The sequence below is a fragment of the Sminthopsis crassicaudata genome, chromosome 4, assembly GCF_048593235.1.
Source record: "Sminthopsis crassicaudata isolate SCR6 chromosome 4, ASM4859323v1, whole genome shotgun sequence".
NCBI classification, from domain to species: domain Eukaryota; kingdom Metazoa; phylum Chordata; class Mammalia; order Dasyuromorphia; family Dasyuridae; genus Sminthopsis; species Sminthopsis crassicaudata.
In genome coordinates this window covers 361,216,465-361,237,978 of record NC_133620.1, presented here as the reverse complement: position 1 = coordinate 361,237,978, position 21,514 = coordinate 361,216,465, and the positions used below count along the sequence as shown (strand labels likewise).

At 36.3% G+C, this 21,514-nt stretch overlaps 3 protein-coding genes across 12 annotated transcripts in view; 1 reads left to right on the top strand and 2 right to left on the bottom strand.

The window, feature by feature from the left end:
- STXBP4 (syntaxin binding protein 4) overlaps positions 1-10,081 on the bottom strand; it is a 227,836-nt gene extending 217,755 nt beyond the window's left edge. Inside the window, exons 1-2 of one of the 6 annotated variants that reach the window (XM_074261828.1) lie at positions 9,951-10,022; positions 8,600-8,726 (exon numbers count right to left, since the gene is read on the bottom strand). The gene's annotated coding sequence lies outside the window, so the exon portion shown is untranslated. Of the gene's footprint in view, positions 1-8,599; positions 9,706-9,727; positions 9,930-9,950 lie in introns of those variants that run through there. The other 5 variants (XM_074261824.1, XM_074261825.1, XM_074261829.1 and 2 more) reach the window with 5 other exon arrangements.
- Positions 9,869-19,051, top strand: COX11 (cytochrome c oxidase copper chaperone COX11). Its single transcript, XM_074264766.1, has 4 exons — positions 9,869-10,414; positions 12,018-12,173; positions 16,985-17,110; positions 17,744-19,051. Exons 1-4 carry the CDS (start codon positions 9,869-9,871, stop codon positions 17,924-17,926), a joined length of 1,011 nt encoding a protein of 336 aa, XP_074120867.1. The 3' UTR covers positions 17,927-19,051.
- Positions 19,052-19,125: 74 nt separating this feature from the next.
- TOM1L1 (target of myb1 like 1 membrane trafficking protein) overlaps positions 19,126-21,514 on the bottom strand; it is a 56,358-nt gene continuing 53,969 nt past the window's right edge. For all 5 annotated transcript variants that reach the window (XM_074261835.1, XM_074261832.1, XM_074261830.1 and 2 more), the window contains 2 exons: positions 20,566-20,632; positions 19,126-19,462 (listed from right to left, as the gene is read on the bottom strand). In XM_074261835.1, the coding sequence (XP_074117936.1) occupies positions 20,569-20,632 (64 nt within the window). In that variant the 3' untranslated portion in view covers positions 19,126-19,462; positions 20,566-20,568. The remainder of the gene's footprint in view (positions 19,463-20,565; positions 20,633-21,514) is intronic.

Below are 21,514 nucleotides of genomic sequence, written 5' to 3'. Positions count from 1 at the left end.
TCTCCCTGGGAAATAGATAAGCAAAAAAAGAAATAAAACTACTACAAAGTCACTTTTTCAATTAGAGAAGCTGAAAGATGGCAACATGGTGGAGCATGATTGGGATAGCTGTTGCTATGAAAGCCAATGCTTGCCTATCCTTTTCTTTCATTAATTGAACATGTCCTGGGCATGCTGTGGAAAAAAACTAAAATAAGTCAAAAGAAATTCACTAGACAAATCTTTTCTCTTACCATTCTGAGAACTATTTAATACTGACATTTACATAATTCTCACATAAAGCAAAGCACTTTATATACACTTTGTCAATTAAACTTCATAATAAACTATAAGCCAAGTACCAGTTTCATCACTCTCATTTTGAAGACAAAAAAAAAAAAAAAAAAAAAAAAAAAAAAAAAAATGAGGCTTAGAGGTTAAATGAAGTTATTCATTAGTGTCAGAGGTGAAAGAAAAACCCAGATCTCTAGACAAAACTACCTAACTCAATTCAACAAATCTTTCTCAAGCACCAAAAAGTGGTGAAATGAAAAGCATCTTTCTTAGATCTGGAGCAAAGATCTTAATTTGAATCCTGGTTCTGCTACTTATCACATATGTGATTTTGGATGGTCTACAAACATTTTAAAAGCCTCTACTATGTGTAAAGTATAATTCTAGGCACCGAGGATACAAAGCAAGAGACAATTTCTGGTTTGAAGGAGTTCAGTCTAATGGGGAAGACAAGAAACAACAATGTACAAATAAGTTACATACATGATAAAATGGATATTAAAAGAAAAGGCACTGAAATTATGGGGAATCTGAAAAGAAAGTCATTGGACCTCTCCAGGGCTCATTCCTTATCTAAAATACGGCAGTTAAACTAAATGATTTTTAAGAATCCTCTGAGCTTTAATCAATGATCTCATGAACAATATGGAAAACGCACATTCTATTCAATGTTTTCAAAATGACATTACATTGTGGAGTAGTGATAACTTTGGATTTTAAGGCTACGCAGTAAAATGTCTGAGATGAACATTTCAGTGCATAGGCCTAGGGGATAGATTGGATATCAGCTAGCCATGGGACAATCTCACTCTAAGCTGAGAGGTTTATCATCAAGTTAGTACAGAATGATGTGCTTTTGGCAGAGACTAACTCTGACCATCTCTATACCATGTCATAAAGGGGTGTTAACTACACTGATGAAATGATGAAGGGATATAAAGCACTTTATGCCGTGACTAATACATCCATTCAAACTTCACTACTAAAATGATGATATAAAAATTACCAGTAAAACCTTTATTTAAAAAAAATTATATGAAGTCAGCTTAGCATGAGAAAACATGTAAAATGATGGAAAATGAAATAATCAGAACCCCTCCCAATTTGGTCAAATAAATAAATATTAAAATCAATATAAAGAGAGGAAAAAAAGAAGAGTAAAAGGATTCCCCTCCCCCCAAATACCAGAACCTTATTTGGTAGTACACATCAGAGAAACTCAGATTTTTCTTAGTTTCAAGTATTTAAAAGCAGTTCCAACCCATAATTTAAATGAAAGAAAGTGCTCATTTCCTCTCCTATCAGCCTACTCTCTTTATCTCCATTTGATAAGGAACAACCAAAGTTTGGCAGGTAAAACAAAAACAAAACCCAAGCTCATTAAAGAAAACTGACTGTCCCCATTATTCTAATTTCCCCCAATGATTATTCACTGGAAGCAGGTTCACCTACTTTGAAAATCTTTGTGATATAATTTACCAGTTATCTCTCAGAGTAAAGTGAATCATAGTGCAAACAACATAATGAATGCTTTACCCCTGAAGGATAATTGTATAGAAAGACAGCAACATGTGTGGCCTCTTGGAATGGGAAAAAAAAAAATTCTGTGCATTTAAAAAACATCACTTTAAAACACTGCAAATTTTACAGTTTTACTAGTTGTTAACTACCAATATATTCCTTTAAGGGGCAGATAATAACTTCAAGTGGACAGCCCCTTATCCTTTGTGTGAGGAATCCAGACAAAATGTAATATTATTACATATATTAAGATACACACACACACACAATCATGAAAGTCCTATACTTGGTAAAAATTTATCACTAGAATTTTAAATTAAAGCTTCTTCCACACAGTATCAAAGTGATGGTTCTTTTGAAACCTGGATATATCAGAAATCCAACTAAAACAATCCTATTTTCACTTTTTAATATTATTTTTCTGTTGCTTTTTTTCTCATAGATCTGATTATGAACCAATCCTAAATTTGATGGTTAACATCTACAAAAATCTTTGAATTTTATATCCATTCATTACAGTTCTACAGTATTCAGAAATCAGAGGATCAGAAATCCAGAGCCAGACATCTGGCCCAATTTTTTAGGTTTGCAGATGAGTAATTGAGGTTGGGAGTTTAACTGACTTGCCTGTTCTTGCACAGACAAATAGGAAGGCAAGAATTCCACTCATGTCCTCAGATTTCAAATATAAGCATACTTTCTACAGTGTTGCTCTGTCCCTTTTCACTGGGAGGATAGGCAACCACATTCAACAAGAGGCAGCTCAAATCCTTCTCCAGCACTGATATATAGATATAGATGTATATATGACTTGGTTCAGTGTGAAATGAAAAGTAGGCCAAACTTCTCAAAATCTAGTGCCTAGCAAAGTGGCTCCTATGTTTGGACTTAAATGCTTCTAGATTTCCTATTTTATTGCAGTTTAAGAACAAAAGATAAGTATAAGGAACAAAATACAGTTATATCTGTCTAACATTGGTAACTGCTCTACAAAAATATGCCATTAAGCAAAACAACATTATTTAGAAAATAATTGTCTCATCCCAGATTTTCAAAATGCTTTTACAGAAATCGGGTTCTACTAGTTGAAAATTAGTAAAAAAATAAAAGTAACTGTTAATAAAAAGGGGGTCTGAATCTTTTAGATTTATGTTACTGAAAGTTCAAAACAGATCAACAACTTCCATGAGCTACTAGGGTTCCACTTAATGAAGTAAAGGCACATCTTTTCTCCTCTGAAATGGCCCTCCAGGGAAGTTGAACAAGGAATAAATGCTATTCTTCCCCACTAGGGTAGTGGCTCCAAGAAGAAAGGGGCAGCACATTTCTCAAGCAGCTTAGGGATATCAGAGAGGTACAGTCCCTCTGTTATTGAAAAAGGGTGCCTTTAGGACCATCTCTTCTCTGGGGAATACTTCTCTTAATCAGTTGGAGACTTTGGAGTTGGGCTGAGTCTATTCCAAGGACAGAAGAGTGTTTCCCTAATGTAGTAGATCCCTTCACATGGGTGCTTGAATTCCTGGTTATAAATCTGATCTTAGAAATCATGTAGTCCAAGTCTTTTATTTTATAATAAGATTCAGAGATTCAAACTATCAACAAGCATTTATCAATTGTTCTAGGGCACATAGGATAAATAACAGAGTTTAGATTAAAATCCAGGTCTTTCAACCTCAAATCCAGTGGTTCTTTTCATTATGTAACTCTGCCTCTACTTTTCTAAAATGTTTGGTTGCCATTTTTATGCACTCAAATTTCAAATTAATCAGGTTAACACATGTCAATTAATCTAAGTTATTTCCTCAAATGAAGAGAGATTGGAATATATAAATGCTTTTTTCCACCTCTTCCAGGTCTAAATCTGATCTGGAGATAGAATGATTTAAAAGGAAAATGGGGTATCTGATAAATTGCTGAGCCTGGAAGACAAGTAATCATGGGTTCACTTCCCACTTAGTAGCTGTGAGACTTAATCTCTATGTGTCTCAAACAACTCCTGAAGATTTATTTACTACAACAGATTTTGATAGAGGCTATTCTCACACTATGAATATTTGAGGGGAATTTGTTTTTAACATGATAATAGAAACCTAAGGTTGCCATGACTGAACAATTTAAACAATATATGTAATGGATTGTATATTCCAGCCGTTTTCCTTCTTTTCCTTATGGTACCACCATCTTGACCACAAGAAGAGTTCAGGGAAGGAACTGCCTCTCTTGGAAGAGGGATCAGGGTTTACTAGATGCTAAATCCTTTAATCTTTTCCCAGATGGGAACTAAGTTGAAGAGCTTCACCAGTCCTTGGCTCCCTTCCACTTCTTAATTAATAAGGAGTATTACTGGTTGAAAAGAGTTAAGGAATCTCTCCTCTATTTTTGACCCAGTTCCATCATTTGGTGGGAAGATCTCAACCAGCCCCCTTTTGTCCTTCATTTAAAGAGCAATTCATGAGGAAAATGGGATCAGTGAAACACTTCTCTCCTGTAGGATTGGGGAAGGGAATACTTAACTCTTCCTTCATTTCTCTAATAGAGACACAGCCACTCTTCTAGAGTACAATCCAAAAGAATTCTAGAGCAAAGGTTTACAAAGCTTTAAAACAGATATCCATAGTCATAGAATAGTAGATTTAAAACATGAAGGAACTTTAGAGATAAATTTATTTTAAGTCTCCTCCTTTCACATATGAAGAAACCAACATCCTCTAAGCTTAAATGACTTATCTCTGGTCATACTGGTAGCAGAACCTGAATTTTAATCCACTTCTGATTGAGATGCATGGTAGCTTCTTGTTGAGAGGGAGAAGCAACAACCTTGGACCAGTATCTGTCTTCAATTGATAGGAAGAACAAAGCAGTCCCATAATAATAGAATTTTAGTTAGAAGGGATGGCAAAGGCTATCTATATCTAGTCTGATCCATGTTTGAAATGAATCCCCAAAATAATGAAATGCTTTTTATTTAAAATGTATAGGGGCAGGTATTTGGTGTAGTGGATAGAGCACCAGCCCTGAAGTCAGGAGGACTTGAATTCAAATCTCACCTCAGACTCTTAACACTTCCTAGCTGTGTGACCCTGGGCAAATCACTTAACTCCAATTGCCTCAGTAAAAAAAATAAAATAAAATAAAATGTATTGTACTTCACAGGCATGGATGAGTGGGTGTGTTCCAGATCTTCTATTTCATTGTTTTCTCCAGTATGCAAACTTCACCTTTTCCTCTAGCCCCTTCCATCGATTCAGATCAACAGCTTTGGTAATTTAATTTTTCAGGGCAATCTGGAATGGGGCTGGCAGCACTTCGAGATTAATGGACTTGTCCATGATCACACAGCTGCTAAGTGTTAGAAGCAGGACTTCTGGTTTCTAAATCTGGTATTCTAGAAACTATGCTGCACTAACTGTTGTCTTCACATAATAATCATGTAATAGTTTGCCAACTTGAATAAATCACTTAAAGGTTGGCACCGACCCAGCTGGCCTAATACTGCTAGTAGGTGTGCAACTGAATTCATTGTAATTGGAGAAGTATTCTCAGGTACATTTTGAAGGCCACTGCCTGCCTTTATTTCACAGCATGGACTCCACATGAATCCTCAGAAACTATCTCATGTATAGCAAAAATCCTTTCCCAAGAGACAGGAATATCATCTTGTGGGCACAAATTGGCACAGACTTTATCAACACACATTGATTCTTGTTCTTCCTTCCTGAAAGAGATGTTGGAGGATCAAATGAGACCATCAAAGCACTATTTCTATGGGAAAATATTTTCCAAGTCCCAAACTTTTGGACTTCAATTCTTTTTAAATTTGCAGACCACTTTATAGTACGCCTGTGTATGTCAGGGTCTGCACTGTTAACTCTCCATAGAGTCGTATGTCTGAGATATTGTTTCTTTCCTTCATTCCTTCTTTCTTCCCTCCCTCTTTCCTTCTCTTTCCTTTTTCTCTCACATACTTTCTCTTCTCTATTTCCCATCTCTCCCCTCCCCCATCTTTCTCTCTCAGAGCAACTGCTGATCTGCCTAATTTTTGTGGTAAAATTCCATCAGAATGAAATTGACATAAGTACCCTCAGTCAAACTGACTGATGAGGGACAATGAAACTGAGATTATTCAATTTGCCTTGGTATAATACATTCATTTGTTCATTGATTTCAATGATACAATCCATTTATCAAAATAACATTTAATTAACTAAAAAGGACCCATTCAAGATCTCACACATATAGGATATCATAGAACTGGAGTTTGAACTCAAATCCTAAGAGCATCATTTCTAGGGTTTTTTCCACCATGCTGCTATTCCAGTTACAAAGTATTACCATTCAAAAAATGATATTAAATGGCTCAGTCAATACCTTATATTCAAATGGATTCATGAGCTCAGGGATGTGAATGTTACTTCTAGAACTCATATTTCTGCCATCCTACGTGACTATACTCTATGTCTTCTTTTAAGTTAGGTACTTTTTCTGGACATTGTAAAGACATCAAGGAACATACAAGATGTCCAACAGCTCTTTTTCATTTGCCAAATGGCCAGGCCAATTTTTTTCACCATCATGCATTCTGTTAATGTCCTCCCTTCTTCAGAATATTTATTAGTATTTCCTTACTTATTATGTGTTGCAGCCTGTTGACAACTTATCATGTGCCAATTTATTGTTCTTTGAGTGGTATACAAGTTCTAAGCTTTCAGAAACTGTAGGGCTCCATAAGTACTAGTTATACATGCCATTATACTAGTCATTCAGCCATTTTGGTTGTGTCCAATTTTTTGTGATCCCATTTGGGGTTTTCTTGGCAAAGATACTAGAGTGGATTATCATTTCCTTCTCCAGATTATTTTTGAGATAAAGACTGAGACAAATAGGGTTAGGTCCAGGATCACACAGCTAGGAATTATCTGAGGCCAAATTTGAACTCAAGAAGAACAACAGTCTCACTAACTTTAGGCTCAGCACTATATCCACTTTATCACCTAGCTGCCCTCCAGCAGAATCCTGGAAGTAAAAAGGTCCATCCCAGATCACTCACAAAATAAATTATGATTTGATTGGTCTTCCAACTTAGATTCAGGGGCATCATTGTTCCTCCTAAGATATAAGGAATGGAGAAAGATAACCACCTCCCATCTATAGCAAGTGAATGAATTGAAATCACATATTATGACACTGTATAAGAAACATCATTTCTTAATAATATATCATTAGCATTATATTTCAATGGACCATGAGAGGTGCAGACTGGCACGCAAAAAAGCAAATGGGAAATGGGATATTTGCTTAATAGCTTAATATTTGCCATATCTTAAATTTTAAATTAAAAAACAAAACAAAACAAAACCTGTTAACACACACACATATACATGCACAAACAATATAGATATGACTAGTTCTGCAACTTTTGAATTTCTTGTAGTCAGAAATCCAAGAATTAGTCGAGAAGACAATGTGTGGCTAAAAACTCCTTTATTCAGCTCCATCATGTAATCTGTAAAATGGTTGTACTCTGTAAATCATATGTGATCCACAGTCAACTTTGAAGAATTAAAGATGTAATCTTTAAGACCATAATACTGAAACAATGATACTTCTTATTTTCCTATAAACAGTATTTCTAGTTTTTGTTGTCCAAGGAAACATTTTTAACCTACAAAGGAGATGCCTAGCATCTTTCCCTGAGGCAGAGTCAAATCAGAGACGACCATATCAATTTACATTTATTATTATTAGTAATAATAATAATGGAGCACCACAATCATTTATGATCACAATTAGATGTGTAAAGGCTAAAGGCAACTTGTATTATAAATTGGGAAGGTTATTATAAATCATTTTTCACTTTTTCTTCTTGTGGGATGGAGATGAGGATTGTGTATGGAGTGCACTGGTGGGTGGAAATACACTTTCCTACACTCTGAATGTATGTGAATACCTGAATATCTCAAAATACTGAGGTTCTATAGTTTCTTCCTAGACCCCAAGTTTGCATAACAGTGACAATATAATCATTGACTATATAGGTATATGTGTGTGTATGTATGTATGTATGTATGTATGTATGTATGTGTGACCCTGGGAAAGTCACTTAACCCTAAGTGCCTCAAAGAAAAAAAAAAAAAGGATGAGCTTTTGCGGTAGAACATTTATTCAGTTATCTACATAGCAAAGAGGAAAACAAGAGAAAAAAAGAGGGGGGAGAAAAGGGAGAGAAGGGAGGAAAAAAAGTAGAGGGGAAGAGGAAGGAAGAAAGGGGTGAGAGGGTGAGAGAGAGAAGAAAAGGGTAAAGAGAGAAAGAGGGATAGAAGGGAGAGGGAGAAGGAGAAAGACTGTGCATGCCAGGTTGGAGGAAAGGTAGAGGGGGAAAACTATTTTCTAGATCCTATAGAGAGTTCCTAAGTAAGTTAACTTTTTTCTGAGAATCCATTTCCCCATTGAGGAGCTTAACTAAATGATCATTAGGGTTGTTCCAGCTCTAATCTATGATCATGACTCTAAGATGTTTACAAAATAACTTCGGGAAAAAATTACATGTGCATAAAAGGGACCTAACAAACATAAAGGAATTCATAGGATCTGAAGGGATCTTAACTCTTTGGTTCAAGGTGGGAAGTGCCTGAAACTAGAATTTCTTCCCTAGAGTGCCTGATCCATCTAAATGATTAACAATTACAGCTCATATTTATATAAAATCCACAAAACACTTTCCTCATGACAACTGTAAGGTAAATCATATAAATATTAGCTTTATTCTACGTATGAGAAAACGGAGGGGGGGGGGGAGAGGACTTACCTCAGATCACACAAGGACAAGGACCTGCAGGACTCATTCCCTGGCTCCCAAGCCTGGGTGGGTTTCCATTATACTGCTGAGGCTCCCTAATAAGGGAGTTGGATTTCATGGACTTCAAGGACCCTTCCTGTTCTAAATATGATCCTATGAATGCGTGTACACATTCAGATGTAAGCATACACATACAGATGTATGGTACAGGGGGTCCCAAAAATCTTACTGCACTTTTCTGTTGAGTCAAGATAGGTCCTTAAATCCATAGAGCGGGAACACTGAGGCTGAAACGTTTTTAAAGGTCATTTATTCTGGCCAATATATCTATTTGTTAGGAAGGGTTTGTTGTTATTTGTCTGTTAGCCAAGGAACAAAAATAAAAGCCTGTTAACTGGGGGAAAACAAAAACTACAGAATTTAATCTTATTATTATTGTCCAGGTTAAGAATTATGATAACTGTATTTCAAGATAATTGGTTTCCTTTTCAGCTAGCTCCCTTTTGTGCTATTATCCCTATTAGAAGAGGCTAGAAACTGTTTTTTGTTTTTTTGTTTTTGGATTGGCAGCTAGGAGACAGGATGGGCTTAAGAGGCAGAAAGTCCTGAGTTCAAATACTAGCTTCAAACAAATATTGGCTTTGTGACCCACGTCCAGGCTCTTAACCTTTCTCAGCCTCAGTTTCCTCCTCTGCAAAATGGGAATAAAGATAGCTCCTCCCTCCCAATGATACCTGTAAAGCTTTGAGAACAGCACCTGACACACAGTAGGTTTTTTTTGGGGGGGGGGGGCACACAGTAGGCTCTTAATAAATGCTTGCTAATTTCTATGCGTTGTAAAACGTTTGGGTGGGATGGACAGGGAGCCCATTGGGCTGCCTTTTGACTTTTTTTTTTTTTCTCTTAGCTCCACCGTTTAGCACGGCGCTTAATAAATGCGTTTTAGTGAGATGCTAAAGGAAGTCTATGTCAATTCCCCCTCCCTCCCCCCAAAAAAGTAAAGAATTTTTGGTCTCGTCCAAGTCGCCCCTTGCTCAGCGAAGAAAATGAGGATCAGAGAGGTTGGGAGATGCTCCCAAGATCACACAGCAACATTAAGACAGAGGCGCAATTCACACTCAGGTTCTCAGATTCTACCTCTCACCTCCCTCCTTGCTTCTCCGCAGTTGGGAAGTCGGGAGAGGTCACTAGGAAGAGGGGAGCATGATGCCGAGGGTCTGCCATCAAGCAGGTACTCCAGCCCCGACTCGGATCGGAGAGGGTGGGTAGCAAGGAGGAATGCACGCGCGGAACTTCAAGCTCAGGTGTTTGGGGGCCGGAGGGGGAGGGGCTCGAGTTCGGGAACGAAACGCGAACTCACCCACAATCTTGCCGCCCGGCCGCCGTAGCACGTCCCCTGAAGCCGAGGCTACCGAAGGAGCCGTCGCAGCCGCCGCGGGAGCTGGCTGGAGTAAGCCGCCGACGCCGACGCCGTCCTCTGACGTCACGAAGTCCTGGCAGCCACTCTCGCGCCGGGGCCTGGATCTCGCGCTACCCGAGGCCGGAAGTGGGGCTCGGGCGCTTTGCCCCGGTCCCATGGCGGTGTTGGGGCGGCCCCACTGGAAGCGTCTCGGGGCTTGCTGGGGTTGGTGGGGCGGCCGGGTCACGACCCCTCAAGCGCGGCCGCCGCGGTGGAGGCTCAAGAGCACGAATCCGTTTGCCCGAGAGCAGGAGCAGGAATGGCGGCGGCGGAATCGCACAGTGCTCACGTACGTGGCCGCGGCCGCCGTGGGCATGATCGGGGCCTCCTACGCCGCCGTGCCCCTCTACCGCCTTTACTGCCAGGTAGGAGGACCTAGGGGAGCCCGAGTACACACTGGGAAACAGACCCAGAGCCGGGAGGGGCAGGCCCTAGGTCACGCAGCCCGCGAGGGACCTTGCGAGGAACGACGCCGGCCCCAAGCTCGACTTCCCACGCCCCTGTGTGACCCCGGTCCAGTCATTGCGCCTCTCGGAGCCTCAGCTTCCTCATCTGTAATAATGGGGATTAAAAAAAACCAAAACCAAAAAACCCAGCGCCCACCTCTTACAGTCCAACTGAGAGATTAAAATGCGAACAAGTACACATCAAGTCAGGATAACTAGGAAATGATTAAAAGAGAATGGACACCAAAACTAAGAGGGGTTTGGGAAGGAACCAGTGGTCGGAGCAAAGATGGGAGAGCATTCCGGGCCAGGAGGAACGGCCAGAGAAAGTGCTTGGGGCCGAAAGGTGAAGCGTCTTGTTCTAGAACAGCCAGGGGGCCAGTTTGACTGGCTCTGGGCGATGTGTGAGAAAACCGGTACGGTTGTTGGGAGGTTAGGTTAGATTACGTAGTCCGGGGTGTTTGTGTACACAGCGTTGTGTGGATCACCGGGGACGGGAGGCCCTGCTGAACTAGCGGACCTGACATTCTCAAGTAATTGCCGGATCTTGTCAATTCCAACTCTGCAACTGTCTTTTCAACTCTTCCCTCATCCAACCACTTTCCATTCCGGCCTTCCTCAGGTGTCGTCGGAGGTTAAGATAACCTCTAAACTAACCTGCCTTGTAGCTTTGCCTACTCCAACTTACTCGCCCCCCATTGCTGCCAAGTAATTTTCCTAAAGTGCAGGTTTAGCGTGTCCCCTCACTACTTGATGAACCCCAAGATCTCCTTCTCTAGGATCAGATAACGTTTTTAGTAAAGTTTTTTTTAAAAACGTGGTTAAATGGTAGGATAGTGTTTATGAATTTTAAAGCAGTTAGGAACATTGTTACAGTTGTAATTTAAATGCATTTAAAGACTTATTTTTTTTAAAATAGTAGTTCACTGTATCATTGAGATTTGGTGGAAAGAAATCATGTTTTGGAGCATCAGGACTTGGTTGAAAAATCTTTGATTTTGAAGGGGCAGCAGGCAGTCTGGAGAACCTGGGTTCAAATCTAGCCCACACAGTGTGATTCTAGGGTAATCACTTAACCCCATCTGCCTTCCCCCCTCCAAAAAAGTATTTGGCTTCTGAGGTAGATCTTTGGCTATAAAGCTTTGTGATTGTTCATTTGTTTCACCTGTGTTCCATCCACTCTTTGAAACCCCAGTTGGTGTTTTCTTGGCAAAGATACTACAGTTTGCCATTTCTCTCTCCAGCTCATTTTACAGATGAGAAAATTGAGATAAACAGGATTAAGGGACCTGCTTGGGGTCACACAGCTAATAAATATCTGAGGTTGGATTTAAATTGAGGAAGGTGAGTCCTGGTTCTAGTCCAGTCCTAGGCCTGGTTCTCTATCCTCACTAATCTAGGTTGATCAGGGATCTTTTAATCCTATAATAATGTTTTAAAGGGACATTAAATGATTATGACATACCTCTATAAAAATCTAAGCCTTGTCTTTAATATACTGTGTAATGATTTTTTTCCCCAGACTACAGGACTTGGTGGGTCACCTGTTGCTGGTCATGCTTCAGACCAGATTGAGACTATGATACCTGTTAAAGATCGAATTGTTAAAGTCACCTTCAATGCAGATGTGCATGCAAGTCTCCACTGGAATTTTAGGCCTCAACAAACAGAAATATATGTAAGTGATTGACACATTTAATAGTCTGTGGTAAATGTCAGAAAAAAACTTAAAAGTTTATCTCAATTCAAGCCCTCATAATGCAAATGAGTAAACTAAAGCCCAGAGAGAAGTATTGGGGGGGGAGGGGGATAGCATTAGAAATACGATCAGAATCGAAAACTTTAATTCAAAAATAAAATTTTATTGGTACTTTTAAGTAATTTCAAGCCTTTAGGAAATCACTCATCTAAATATTTTAAAATTATGACTAGTATTAATTGCTTGAATGTGTTTTTCTCTTTCATTCCTCCCCTACTTCCACTTGATCTCTTTCCTTCCTCTCTCTTATCTCTGTCTAGTTTCTCTCCCTCATACATTCTTTTTTTTTTTTTAATTTTATTTAGAATTTTTTTCCCCACAGTATATATGCATGAGTAATATTTTTTTGTATAATATTATCCCTTGTATTCATTTTTCCAAATTATCCCCCCCCTCCCTCCATTCCCTCCCCCCGATGACAGGCAATCCCATACATTTTCCATATGTTACAATATAACCCAGATACAATATATGTGTGTAAGTACCATTTTCTTGTTGCACATTAAGTATTAGATTCTGAAGGTATTAAGTAACCTGGGTAGATAGACAGTAGTGCTAACAATTTACATTGACTTCCCAGTGTTTCTTCTCTGGGTGTACTTATTTCTGTCCATCATTGATCAACTGGAAGTGAGCTGGATCTTCTCTATGTTGAAGATTTCCACTTCCATCAGAATACATCCTCATACAGTATTGTTGTTGAAGTGTATAGTGATCTTCTGGTTCTGCTCATTTCACTTGGCATCAGTTGATATAAGTCTCTCCAAGCCTCTCTATATTCCTCCTGCTGGTCATTTCTTACAGAGCAATAATATTCCATAACCTTCATATACCATAATTTACCCAACCATTCTCCAATTGATGGACATCCATTCATCTTCCAGTTTCTAGCTACTACAAAAAGAGCTGCCACAAACATTTTGGCATATACAGGTCCCTTTCTGCTCTTTAGTATTTCTTTGGGATATAAGCCCAATAACAGCACTGCTGGGTCAAAGGGTATGCACAGTTTGATAACTTTTTGGCTATTCCAAATTGCTCTCCAGAATGGCCGGATTCTTTCACAACTCCACCAACAAATGTATCGGTGTCCCAGTTTTCCCACATCCCCTCCAACATTCATCATGATTTGTTCCTGTCATCTTAGCCAATCTGACAGGTGTGTAGTGGTGTCTCAGAGTTGTCTTAATTTGCATTTCTCTGATCAGTAGTGATTTGGAACACACTTTCATATGAGTGGATATAGTTTCAATTTCATCATCTGAGAATTGTCTGTTCATATCCTTTGACCATTTATCAATTGGAGAACCTCATACATTCTTTTCACCATTTCTTCCAAGAACTGAATGTCTCAAGGTTTTAGGATCTGAATTCTAATGAAATGATCATGGTGAGCTTTAATATCACTGCTATAAAAACTTGATTAAAATAACTTACTAAATTGTGTATTTTGGGGGGCAGCTAGGTGGCGCAGTGGATAGAGCACCAGCCCTGAATTCAGGAGGAGGATCCGAGTTCAAATTTGGTCTCAGACACTTAACACTTCCTAGCTGTGTGACCCTGGGCAAGTCACTTAACCCCAGCCTCCAAAAAAAAGTATATTTTTAATAAATAGTCAAAACTATTTTTTCCTCAATTTCAATTTTCACTTAATCTTCCCTCTAAACCATTACTTGTCTTTCATTCTTCTTGTTTCTCTCTGCTTGATCCTCTTCATTTGTCTGCAAACATGATGTTCTCTGTCTTAGTTCTTTAAACTTTCCTTGACATGTCTGTTCTAATCAGGTACTCTCATCTTCTTCTTCCCCATGACTGCCATCTTGAGAAAGTTTTTACACTTAATGATGCCTCCATTTTGTCATCAGCTGCTTTCTCTTCAATACCTGTCCTCCCTACTTTATGAAATTGCTCTCCAAAAGGTCACTAACAACCTTTTAAAAATTCCCACCCAGTGACCTTTCTTGCAGCATTGACTACTTCCTTTTGGATACTTTTGTTACTCTTGGCTTCTAAGTTAATACAGTCTCTTGATATTTCTCTTATTCCTTCTTTCAGTTCTCTCATTTATGGGCTCCTTGTACTTTTTCCTTTCCCTTCTTAAAAGTTTTATCTCTAACATTCTGATATGTGAGCCATGTTTGTTAGTGGATCTGGAGAGCATGCTATACTAAGATTATTTAATATTGAGAAGATAAAATTTAAGGGTGATTATACACTCAATATCACACACAACTAAAAGTCTATTACTCTGTACTCTTAAGTGATTCACTCATTCCCTAGTGTGTTTCAGAGCTTTTCTTTTCTCCCCTAAACTCTTCTTCTGTTAAATAGAAGCTAGCCTAAATTTTCTGAAGAGATTGAGAGCATCCTGCTTTAACTTCTTCAGGTTCCTCTTCTCCATTCTTCAATTATTGTTTCAATATCACTTTTTTTTAAAGCTTAGAATAATGGAGGTATCACTTTTCCACTAAGCCTTATATATAGGTTCTTGATTCTATTCCCTCCAAGCTTCTGATTCTGAAGACAGCTTTTCTTTTTTCAGGGCATCTTCAGTCTTTCCTTTTTTTTTCACCTTTCTATTTTTTTCCAAATCTGCTCAGATATCTAACATGCTCAGTTTTTTGTTTTTGTTTTTGTTTTAAATCCTCCTAGTTTATCCAGGCACTGGTCCATGTTTATTTATTTAGTTAGTTACTAATTGTATTTTATTTTCCAAAATACATGCAGAGATTTTCTATATTCATCTTCACAAAACTTTATGTTCCAAATTTTCCTCACTTTCCTGCTCCCCCTCCTCCAAGAGAGTAAGCAGTCTGATATAGGTTAAATGTATGCAAATTTTTAAAACATTTCCATATTTGTCATGCTGAGGAAAAAAAAAAATCAAATCAAAAGAGAAAAAGCATGAGAGTTAAAAAAAAAAAAACAACAACCAAGAATACAAACAACAAAAAAGTGAAAATACTCTTTTTTAATCCACATTCAGTCTTCAGAGTTCTCTCTCTGGATGTAGATGGCACTTTCAAACATCACAAGTCTATTAGAATTGACTGGCCCATCTTTATCTGCAGATGCCTTCATTTTATCATTATTCATCTTCTCAGCCCTTTTAAATCCACCTTCTGTCTTCATTTTGCTGAAATTACCCCCTCTTCACCAATGTCCTCAGAGTCCCTGAAGTTATACTGGCTTTTTTCCCCCTAGTCCCCTTCCTTTTTAACCTCTCTGCTGTTTCTAACACAATTGATTACTCCTGTTAGCTGAATAGTTTTTCTCTTGCCTTGGTTTGAGACTCTTCTTTCCTGTATAACCACTCCTTCACAGCCTGTCTACTTCCTGCTTTCTTATTGCTTATGTCCTCTCCTTTGGCAAGCTTGTTCATTCCAGCTCTATACAGAAAACCTATAAATCTGTATACCTAGCTTTGTTTCTGAGTTCTAGTCATATATTTCTAGCTGCCTTCAGGAATACTTGTACTTAGATATCCCATTGAGACATATGTTCTTCCTTTTGGGCAGAGCCTTTGACTCTGCTTTAACATTTTAATTTGTCTACTTTTGTTCCATCAGGTAATAGACCTGCATTGCTTTTTTCCATTTTAGCCTGAGTTCCAGAGGCAGTATAGTTTAGAGTCAAGGGAAGTGTGTGTGTGAATCCTACTTTGGGTTAACCTTTGAATATCATTAAGATAGCTCATTTATAAAATGGGCATAATGCTTATAGTTTCTCTCTTATGCAGTTGTTATAAAGATAAAACCAGTTATTGCATTTAAGCAGTTTTTGAACCATTAAGTGCAATAAAAGTCAGTAATTATTCCAGTAAAAGTGGTCTACCCTGTCTTTTGTGCTTGGTCACCATTTTATCTCTTTACATGTTGAATTCTTGCCCACTTCAGAATATTGGCCTTAGTTCTCCTGGTTGAAAACAGCATCTGATCTTATGTAGCATTTTTTTTTTTTTTGGGGGGGGGGCAAGTCTACCTCATTTGTGTCATGGTTATTTGTGGTAGTTATTTACCTATTGTACTATAAACTTCTGAACCCTGTCTAATCCAAACTTATGTTTCCTACTACCTAGTGTGGTGCTCTAAAGACATATGTACTTAATCTTGAATGAATATACAAATGAAAGATTCATTAAAGATCAGTGGGGAAAAATTAAGAAGTAAATTATTTTGGTCTAATGTGATAGAGCTGGCCAAAGTTGAAATTGTCTTCCTCAGAAAGTAGAAAATTCTCTAGTATAGGAGCTCTTTAGGTAAAGGCTATATAGCTGTTTGTCATGATCATTGTAGAAGAGGTTCATGCTCAGGTAAATCTAGCTTTAAGTTAAATCTTGGAATCCTCCCTAAATAGCAATAATCATCCTTCGACACATAGACCATTAGAAAACACTCCTTTTTCTTTCTTTCTTTTTTTTTTTTTTTTTTAACTTTCAAATGAACATTTTAAAAAAAATTTTTTTGTGTTATTTTTTGTCTTATAAGAGTAGGCACCATTTTACACATAAGACATCTATTGTATGTTAAACTGAACTAGGCTTCCATTTATAGGGCTGTAAGATGTAAAGATTAGACTAATTTTTTTCTTTTGCCTTCACAATTCTAAATCATGTTCTTTGACTTCAGTTAGGTTTATATATACAGTAAGGGGAGTGATTCAATTGATAAGCAATTGAGAAATAAAAAGTTAAATGTAGATAAAAGTACATGCTTTTTTCTTCAAAACAGGTGGCACCAGGAGAGACTGCATTGGCATTTTACAAAGCTAAGAATCCTACTGACAAACCAGTAATTGGAATATCTACATATAATGTTGTGCCATTTGAAGCTGGACAGTATTTTAATAAAATACAGGTATGCTAAGTAAAAACTCTGCATAAAAAAGATTAAGGTATAGATAGCATAACTGCCATCTCAGTTTATTTTGGATAACTGAAAAAAGTAACTTAATCTTCAAAGTCATACTACTCCAAATATAAGCATAAATTCATTCAAAGCTTTGGGGGTTTTTCCCCCTTTGATTACTTGTACAAGATTTTCAATGATTAATCCTCTAGGACAGGGTGTCTCTTACACTTGTGACCCCTTATTACCCAATAAATTATGTGATTCCAGGTTTATAAGTATATAAAATAGTTATACAAATAAAAAATTCACTGATAATCATAATTTTATGACCCTCACAATCAGTTATAAGACTCCATATGGGGTGGCAATGCAGTTTAAGAAGCTGGGCTCTAGAGCAACTTAAAGCTCTTGCAACAAAGGCAAGAAAAAGCGTATTTTGAGACTAAATAATTTAACAGATTGTAGCTGTCTAAAACCAAATTTGGCCAGTAGTCTTACCAAATTTTAAAATTTACCAGTTCTATACTGAATTCTAGAATGATAAAGTAATGACAGTAAACTAAAATACTGTTTTCAGTGTAAGTCATGAATTCTATAACTGTACAAATAGAAAAGTTAACTATTCTTTCCAATTTCTAGTGCTTTTGTTTTGAAGAACAAAGGCTTAATCCTCAAGAAGAAGTAGATATGCCTGTATTTTTCTTCATTGATCCTGAATTTGCTGAAGATCCAAAAATGGCAAAAGTTGATGTGATCACTCTCTCTTACACGTTTTTTGAAGCAAAAGAAGGACATACATTGCCAGTCCCAGGTTTTAATTGAAATGAAAAATCTTTCCTTTGCCCTTTCCTAATTCTTTTGTCTTAGTTTTATAATTTTTTTGAGAAATCATGTTCTCAGCTCTTTTTGAAAGATTATTAATGAGGCAAAAATTGGAATCACTATATACCTGCAATATTTTCCTCATAAATTACTTTAATATTTTGGTTTTTATGAGACCATAAGAATGGAAATACTACTGAATAAAACTCTAGGTGCAAATTTCAACTTAAAATCATATTTGTAAAATAGCATTCAAGTTCTCTTTGGGGGGGATGGTTAGAAAAAGAAAAATCCACTCAGTTTCATAAGTATGCAATAAATATGAAGCTGATGATCTGCTAAGATCACAAGTACCAAAACTGCTTTTATGTATATTAATAGATCATCTCATTCGTCTCTTCTATTAAAAATGAAGATGTTGAAATTCTGAGAGATGAAATGATTTACTTAGCATATTAAGTTAGTGGTTAGAAATCAAGTTTTTCACTCTGCCATCTTGGTCATCTTGACATACATGATTATGTTCTGTTTTGTTTTATAATCAGCTTCTGACGTCAGTAACCTTAAAATCACAAGTCAAATTGTTTCAAAAAGAAGCCTTGTCAGTCAGTTCAAAAATGTTGTTCCGTGATATTTTTTCCCACAGTAGTGCCACATCTGAGAAATGAGAAATATTTTTCTTTCTTTTCTTTCTTTTTTTTTTTTTTGGATTCTTAACTTAAGGCTTCAAGTTCAGTGGCAGAATAGAGGGTACACTACTAACCTGACAAAATTGTTAAAAATAGTCACCACACTATAAGTGAACAGAAGCAAAAGGGTTACAGTCTAATCCAGGGCAAAGAGTAAATATAAGATTTGAATTTTAAGCTTTTTAAATTGTTTTTTCCCCTATTTAAATTCAATTGCTATTTTATATTTGCAATACTTAAGTATTTTAATTTTGAGGTAATTGGTGAGAAAACAATAAAGTGTATTAATATTTCTACCAGATTACCTTTATAGTGAGGGTTCCAAACACTTGGATACTAACATCTCACTGTATGTATGGTACTATGTGCTTTTTCTTGGCATCAAAAGCTCTTTTGTGAAGAGATTATGTTAAGTATTAAATTATTTTTAATATTACTTCCTTTTCCGCCTTCTCCTTTTATTCAGTGTATTTATTATGAACAAAATCTTTGTTTTATAAAAATAATACATTTTACAGTAAAAGAAAAGAATATATTTTATTTTAGGGTTAAAAATCATTTAAAAAGTGAACTTTTATACATTTTCCAATGACAATTACAAACATGAAATGTAAATACAATAATTAAAGGCAAAAGCCCTAGCTCAAAATGTGAAAGCCAAAAACATTTTCAGAAGTGCAAGATTATTTTTACATTCAATTTTAATTAAGTGAAGGCACTTAAACAATATTTTTCCTGAATTACAACTCCAGTTTTATCAAATATTTTATGATTTATTCAAGAAGTAATAAAATAGTTTTCATCTACTGTATCAGAGGAGTATGATGATGGATTTCTCTAAAAAGATCTGCAAAAAAAATTAAAATGCTAAATGACTATACTATTTTTTAAAAACTTTTATTAAAGATAATTTGGGAATGCAATATATCCACAAACCCTTAATTCTTTTAGATATTCATTCAGGAATTATGCATATTACCAATTGAATAAATTTATGCAATCTTTTAAACACTTAAAAAAACTCATTACTTTGTGAAGGAGAAAGTTTAACATTTGTGGTGCTTTTTAATAAGGAAATGACCATTGGTCTAAGGTGACTGAACAGAAACATTAAAAAAAAAACAACAAAATTTTCAAATTTATTTTTCAGTTGACTCAAAGTATTATTGAGAATTTTATTCTATTTTGTGATATTAAGTAAGAGGTAGAAGGAATGCATGTCAAGAAAACTTCAAATGAGGTCACAAAGAGCTGAACATGATTGAAAACAACTGAACATAAAAGAAGGAAAGAACCAGGCCTATGGTATTACGAAGCAGCAGAAGCCAGTCAAAGGATTACCAAGTTCTACATAGTGAAGAATTATATCATTTACATTGGTAGGCTTTTCTATGCCATAAGTTTCCCATTAAAAAAAGATTTTTATTGATACTTTTGTGTTTATATCTTTCCCCTAATAGAGAACCTCCTCTTATAACCAAGAACTTAACTGTTATTTTTTAAAAATCATATCAACATTAATGAATAATATTAATGCATATTAATGCCAGATAACATTAACCTACAGATGTTAATATATATTAATATAACATGTATATTACTCTACTTCTGGTTAGATAGTAGTGATTTGTAGCAAATGTTCACTTCAGGTACTAAAATGACAGTATCTCAAGTCCCTGATTCAAGAGATTAAGCAAAGTAACATTAATTGTGTGCTATTGACACATTTATTTATTTAAAAAGTCATCCCCATTTTATAGATAAGGAAACTGAGGCATGTAGCAGGTGACCTGCCTAAGGTCACACAACCAGGACTTATTTTTGAGGCTGGATTTGAGGTTAGGTCTTTTCTGAATCCAGGCCCAGCACACTATACAATGACCAACCTAGCTGTCCAAGTTATTCATACTTTTAAAGGAAGGTAACACTATCCCAAATTGAAATATTTACCTTTCAGCCGTTTGTATGATTCTGAATTGGCTTATGGAATTTAGCATCAATCTCTTCATAAATTGCTCTGGGGAAAAAAAAATAAGTTTTTTCAATCTCATTTTACTAACTGAAAAAAGAAAACTATTAACAAACGGAAATTTATTTTAATCTTCACAATGAAATGTAAGAGTTAATCTTTAAAATTATAAATCTCAGAGGCTAAAATTAGCTGCTAAATTGACTACCTTATTTGCGTGATTTTGAAATAGGATACTAAAGGCTATAAAATTAATTATCTACTTGTTACCAATTTTAAGCTAGGTAGAACATACCTGATTTTAAAACTACTTTTCCTTTTTTATAAAGTTGATTTCTTTTCCAACTTAAGGAATTTATATTTAGTCATTTTCCCTTGCACATTTACATACTTAAATACTATTTGAAATGGTAATGTTTTCATGGGGGTACTTTATTTTGTTATGGGATTCCTCACTTTGGCAGCCTAATGAAATCTATGGATGTCCTTTAAGAATGTTTTTAAATACACAAAATATAGAGGATTACAAAGGAAAAATCAGTTACATTGAATACATATTTAAATCAAGTAAATCTGCTAGCAGTGATTTCATCTATGCTGCTTTTAATTATTCTGTATTTGTCTTTCATCCATTACATGGCCAAGTCTCATTATAATAAAACATCAAATTAACTTCATACTTCCATATGAAAGGTCTTTGTTTGGTAATGGGTCACCCGGAAATATATTTTTTTAAAGGTTTGTAGCTCAAAATTTGTTTGTAGCTCAAAATTTAAATCTCAAAAACATCATTTTAATCATTTTTGTTGAGAAATTATGAGTTTACTCCCATCTAATCAGAAAATTAAATAAGTGTTCCTTCCTCCAGTCATAACAGTTAAAGCTGTTCCATGAATTAGTCATTTGCACTATGTGAGTAGACTAAAAGTT

Coding starts and splice junctions, on each gene's coding strand:
- COX11 (XM_074264766.1), top strand. CDS start 9,869: ATGCACGCGCGGAACTTCAAGCTCAGGTGTTTGGGGGCCGGAGGGGGA. Junction 12,174..16,984: donor CTCAACAAACAGAAATATAT/GTAAGTGATTGA, acceptor TCTTCAAAACAG/GTGGCACCAGGAGAGACTGC. Junction 17,111..17,743: donor AGTATTTTAATAAAATACAG/GTATGCTAAGTA, acceptor TCCAATTTCTAG/TGCTTTTGTTTTGAAGAACA.